General features: G+C 63.7%; 1 protein-coding gene across 1 annotated transcript in view; it reads right to left on the reverse strand.

Moving 5' to 3' along the window:
* LOC104291929 (spectrin beta chain, non-erythrocytic 4-like) overlaps positions 1-5,769 on the reverse strand; it is a gene marked incomplete at both ends in the record, with an annotated part of 22,906 nt that overhangs the window by 16,162 nt on the left and 975 nt on the right. The window contains 10 exons of the mRNA XM_009891232.1: positions 61-817; positions 1,698-1,835; positions 1,913-2,604; positions 3,040-3,257; positions 3,371-3,521; positions 3,607-3,909; positions 4,086-4,244; positions 4,349-4,466; positions 4,550-4,737; positions 5,420-5,532. Of these exons, the coding sequence (XP_009889534.1) occupies positions 61-817; positions 1,698-1,835; positions 1,913-2,604; positions 3,040-3,257; positions 3,371-3,521; positions 3,607-3,909; positions 4,086-4,244; positions 4,349-4,466; positions 4,550-4,737; positions 5,420-5,532 (2,837 nt within the window). The remainder of the gene's footprint in view (positions 1-60; positions 818-1,697; positions 1,836-1,912; positions 2,605-3,039; positions 3,258-3,370; positions 3,522-3,606; positions 3,910-4,085; positions 4,245-4,348; positions 4,467-4,549; positions 4,738-5,419; positions 5,533-5,769) is intronic.

Raw genomic sequence — 5,769 nt, forward strand, 5'->3', positions numbered from 1 at the left:
GTAACTCAAGGCTGAAGGTCAACGGAGACCTTCTCCCCCCTCCGCCGGCCCAGTCCCTACCTGGTTGTAGAGACTGGTTTGGCACTGTTGGACGTCTCGGAGGAAGAGGTGGAAGACGTGAGATTGCACCAGCGCCTCCCGTCGCGTCTCCCAGCTCTGCAGCAGCTTCCCCCAGCCCGCGTCCAGCTTCTGCAGCCACTGCTGCAAGGAGAGGTAGGGCACCTCCGTCTCCTCCAAGGCCAAGAGGTCGCTGGCCGCTTGGATCTTGGCGTAGTCCTCCTCGTAGCCGTTGATCTCCTCCTTGAGGGCCGCGTGTTGGTTGAGCAACCTCTCCGCTTGGCTCAAGTTATCCGGCAGCTCCTGGGAGGCCACGGCCGCTTGCGTCTTCACCAACCAACCCAAGAAGTTGTCCAGATCTTGGATGAACTCTTGCAAGCGCCCGGCGATGGTCAAGGAGTCCTCGCAACCTTGCAACGCCCTCTTGAGGGCCTCCCACTCCTCGCTGATCTGCTCGAAGGGCAGCAGGATCTCCAGGGCTCTCCCCGGGTGGGAGGCGGCCAAGGCTTCGCCTTCCCGTTGCAGCTCCACCAACCGAGGTTCCAAAACCACCAGAGCCGCCTCCATGGTGGAGAGGCGGCGTTGCAAAGCCAACACTCCCCCCAGGTCGCCGCCGCCCGCTTGGGTGGCTTCGATGGCTTTGCGCTTCTCCCGCACCTGCGCCTTCATCTCGCTGCACTCCAGCAGGTAGTTCTGGATCTTCAGGACGGAGCTGAGTTGACCCTTCTTGCGCTCCACCAGTTCCACCACCCGGTTCCACCTGGGGATGGGGACGGAGGTGGGACCAGACCAGGACGGGGCCCTCAACCACCGCGGCCACCAGGATGGAAGGCCACCTTGGGCATCACCGCTGCTTGCGACGGGCTTGGCCCACGGCACTGGAGAGCTCGACCCCGTAAGGACGTCCCACCAGGCTGGGACAACCCCGGGGCTGGGGCCTACAAGCGGCCCCACAGCTCGGACCCTCCCCAAAGAGCCCCCAAGCAGGATGAGGTCCATCTCGGGTGTTGTGGACCCTCAGGACGGGCTTGGCCCACGGCACTGGAGAGTTTGCCTCCATGGGGATGTCCCACCAGGCTAGGACAACCATGGGGCTGGGGCCTACAAGCAGCCCCACAGCTCCTTCCCCCCACCAAGAAGCCCCCAAGCACGGGGAGGTCCATCTCGGGTGTTGTTGACCCCCAGGATGGGCTTGGCCCACGGCACTGGAGAGCTGGACCCCATAAAGACGTCCCACCAGGCTGGCAGAACCTCAGGGCTGGGGCCTACAAGCAGCCCCACAGCTCGTTGCCCCCACCAAGGAGCCCCCCAAGCATGGGGAGATCCATCTTGAGCATTGTGGACCCCCAGGATGGGCTTGGCCCACGGCACTGGAGAGCTTGGCTCCATGGGGACGTCCACCAGGCTGCCAGAACCTCAGGGTTGGGGCCTACAAGCAGCCCCACAGCTCGTTGCCCTCCCCAAGGAGCCCCCCAAGCATGGGGAGATCCATCTTGGGCGTTGTGGACCCCCAGGACGGGTCTACAAACAGCCCCACAGCTCGTTCCCCCCCCAAGGAGCCCCCCCAGGCAGGATTGGCCATCACAGACCCCCGGGATGGACTTGGCCCCACAAGTTCGGCCCCCTCCCCACCCCCGTACCTGCTGTTGAGGTGGTCCTGGCAGGAGCGGACCTCCTCCGAGCTGGGGTGCCCCCCGTCCACCAACTGCTGCACCACCTGGTTGACATCCAAGATCCGTCCCATGACGCTGTTCATCTCCTGGTCCAAACTCTCGAACCTGGAGAGGAGACGCGAGCGGTGGGGTCCACCGCCGACCCACACCACCGGCCCCGTTCCCAACCGCCCCACACGTACCTATGCTGGACCACCTCCACCTCATCCAGCTCCTCCGGCACCTCCATCCTCTCCAACCACTGCTCCTTCTCGTCCACCCACACCTCGCAGGCGTGCACCTCGCTGAACATCCGGTAGACGGCCAAAGCGTCCTGCAACCACTGCTGCCGCAACACGGCCACCTCGGCCACCTCCCCGTAGAGCTGCTCCACCTCCACCACCCGGATCTGCACGTCCACCCCTTGACGGTGTTCGGGCGCCAGAAGAGCCAACTGCTTCCGGAGGGCCAACACGGCCGCCCGGTGCTTCTCCACCTCTTCCACCACCGCCCGGTGCTTCCGTAGAAGAGCTTGGGTGGAATAGTCGTCGTGGCCAAAGTCGTCGCTGGAGACGATGCGGTAGGTGTCCTGCAACCAGGCCACCAAGTCGTCCGTCTCGGCGCTGAACTGGAAGAAGTTGAGGGCCTCCTGCAACCGCTGTTGGTGTAACCCCGTCACCTCCTCCAGCTTCTTCCAGCGGAGGCGGACCTCCCGCATCTTCTCCTGGATGCCGCCGGGGCTGAAGCGTTTCTTGGCCAAGATCTGCTCGCCCCTCTTCATGGTCTGGTGCAACAGCGCCCGGCGGCTGCCCAGTTCGCCCAACATGCTCTTGTGTTTGTTGGTCAAGGTCAAGACGCTGCTCAGGTCCCGGCCACACGTCTTGGCCGCCAGGATCTGCTCCTTCTCGCGGATCCAGGCCTCGGCCTCCTCCATCTCCTGGAAGAAGGCCCAAAGCTGGCGGGAGTCCTCCAGCTCCTTGCGCCTCTTGCTGGCCAGTTCTCCCAGTTCCTCCAGGCACGTCTGGACGTGGTTGACCCGGTTGCAGATGATCTGGGGGTCGCAGGGTTGGTAACCTTGGACCAAGAGAGCCGAATCTTAGCGGAGGTGGTCTCCAGCCCCCTGAAGACCTCCCTCGACCCCTCCCGAGGCCAAACATCTCCCGGTCCTCGTGGTGGCCCCCCGTTACCCTCCAGCTCGGAGAACTTGAGCGCGGCGGCGTTGAGCGCCTGCACCCGCTCCGTTTGGGCGGAGATGTCGGCCTCCAGCAGCCCGTGCTTCTGCAGCAGGTCCTCAACCTCCAGAAGATGTTTCCCCAAATCCTTGGAGAGCAGCAGCACCTGCGGAAGGCCACGTCTTGGCCGCCAGGATCTGCTCCTTCTCGCGGATCCAGGCCTCGGCCTCCTCCATCTCCTGGAAGAAGGCCCAAAGCTGGCGGGAGTCCTCCAGCTCCTTGCGCCTCTTGCTGGCCAGTTCTCCCAGTTCCTCCAGGCACGTCTGGACGTGGTTGACCCGGTTGCAGATGATCTGGGGGTCGCAGGGTTGGTAACCTTGGACCAAGAGAGCCGAATCTTAGCGGAGGTGGTCTCCAGCCCCCTGAAGACCTCCCTCGACCCCTCCCGAGGCCAAACATCTCCCGGTCCTCGTGGTGGCCCCCCGTTACCCTCCAGCTCGGAGAACTTGAGCGCGGCGGCGTTGAGCGCCTGCACCCGCTCCGTTTGGGCGGAGATGTCGGCCTCCAGCAGCCCGTGCTTCTGCAGCAGGTCCTCAACCTCCAGAAGATGTTTCCCCAAATCCTTGGAGAGCAGCAGCACCTGCGGAAGGCACCCGAGGGCTCCGCACCTTCCCGACGTGGCCTCCGTGGGGATAAGCGGTACCCGCCGCGTCCCCCGGCTCTACCTGCATCTCCTCCATCCAGTCAATCATGTAGACCATCTCCTGGAAGATCTTCTGGAGGGCCAGGTTCTGCTCCAGACGGGCCCGGCGGGCGCAGACCAGTTCGGTCAACAGCCCCCACTGCCGAAGGATGTTGTCCTTCTGGGCGCTGATGCGTTTGGTGTCGTAGTAGCCCTCGGACTCCATCTCCAGGGCCAGCTCCACCACCACCTGGATGCGCTCTTGGTAGGAGGAGATGTCGGCCTCGATGGCCTCGTGCTTCTTCATGGCGGCCTCCACCGCTGGCAGGTCGTAGCCAAAGTTGTCCTGACGTAGGGGGAGATGCCCTCAGGTAGGGCGGAACCCTCCCCGGCCGAGCCAGGAGATCCCACCACCCGACCGTTGATGTCCTCAACCCTACCCAAGCCATGGAGAAGACCCCAAACATCCTGCCCCCGAGGGCGGAGGTCCCCACTGGAGTCCCCCCTCCCACCCCATCCCACCTGCGAGACCAAGCGTTGGTTCTCGTTCAGCCACGTCTCCCTCATGACGGCCTTGTGGTCGAAACGTTGGGCCAACAGCTCCAACTTCTCCTGCCGGATCAGCTCGTTGCGCAACGCCACCTCCCGCTCGTGCTCCGCCTTCTCCAAACAGGTCCAAGCCTGAAGAGGGGGTGGGAGGGGGAGATGAAGCTCACCGAGGGGGTCCTCAGCCCTTCTCAGGGGGTCCCCCGAGGACGAAGAGGTCACCTCCATCCCACCAGCACCTTATTGATGTCGGAGATGCTCTTGCCCTCGCTGGGGACGTAGAGCTTGCGGTTGGTGGCCCGTAGCTTGCTCTGGATGGTGAAGAGGAGGACCTCCAGGTTGCCCTTCTCTTGGAACCTGCGAAGGGTGAGCGGCGCCAGGCTGAGGATACCACCACCGTCCGGCCGTGGTGGTCCTCCCCCGTCCCAGGAGGCGCTCACTTGACGGGTTTCTCCAAGGTGCAGAAGGCGGTGAAGGCCTGGAGCTGCTGCTGGACGCCCGTCAGGGAGTTGGCGAACTTCTGGTTGCCGATGAGGGCGACGGTGTGGTGGATCCAGGCCAGCAGCTCGGCCGCCAGCGCCTCGTACCGCTGGATGATGGCCTCGATCTCCATGGCCTGGTCCAGAACCTGGCGGGGGAGAAGGGGTGGGGTGGGTCGCCGGCACGGCTGCGTCCCGCAGATGACCGCTGGAGCGACCATGGGTGGTTGGAGGTGCCACCACCTTGGCCCGGTCCCGCCAGGGAGCAGCGCGGCCCTCTGTCCTTCCTGGTGGTCAGTGAAGTGAGGGGTGGGACATCCCGTGGAGCAAAGGGGGGACATCCCGTGGAGCCAGAAATGGGACATCCCATGGACCAAAGGATGGGACATCTCATGGAGCAAAGGATGGGACATCCCGTGGAGCAAAGGGTGGGACATCTCATGGAGCAAAGGGTGGGACATCCCTTGGACCAAAGGATGGGACATCCCATGGAGCAAAGGGGGGGACATTCCGTGGACCAAAGGATGGAGCACCCCATGGAGCCAGAGATGGGACATCCCATGGAGCAAAGGATGGGACATTCCATGGAGCAAAGGGTGGGACAATTCATGGAGCAAAGGTTGGGACATCTCATGGACCAAAGGATGGGGAACCCCATGGAATTAAGGATGGGACATCCCGTGGAGCAAAGGGTGGGACATCCCATGGTGCAAGGAATGGGGCACCCAACGGAATTAAGGATGGGACATCTCATGGAGCAAAAGATGGGACATCCCGTGGACCAAAGGATGGGGCGCCCCACGGAGCCGCAGGGTGTGGGCCGAACCCCACCTTCCCGATGCGCTTCCCCTCCACAGCCAGCGCCTTCATCTTGGAGAAGTAGTGGTAGAAGGACACCACGTAGGTGATGATGGACTTCTCGTCGGGGTCCTCCATGTTGACGTCTGGTGGGCGGTGATGCGTCGGTCCCGGGGCCCACCCGGTTCCCCGCAGTCCCCGTCCCCCCCCATGACCACCACCCCTGGACCAGCAAAGCCCATCCCCAACCCCGGTTTGCTCCCCTCAACCTCGAGACTCCCCCCAAAGTCCTCTGAGGTGGAAATTGAAGACGGGAGCGATTCACCACATGGGTGGAGACCCCCAACTCCGCGTGGACGGACGGACAGATGGACGGACGGACC

The sequence above is a fragment of the Charadrius vociferus genome, unplaced genomic scaffold (genome assembly GCF_000708025.1).
Source record: "Charadrius vociferus isolate BGI_N301 unplaced genomic scaffold, ASM70802v2 scaffold449, whole genome shotgun sequence".
NCBI lineage: Eukaryota > Metazoa > Chordata > Aves > Charadriiformes > Charadriidae > Charadrius > Charadrius vociferus.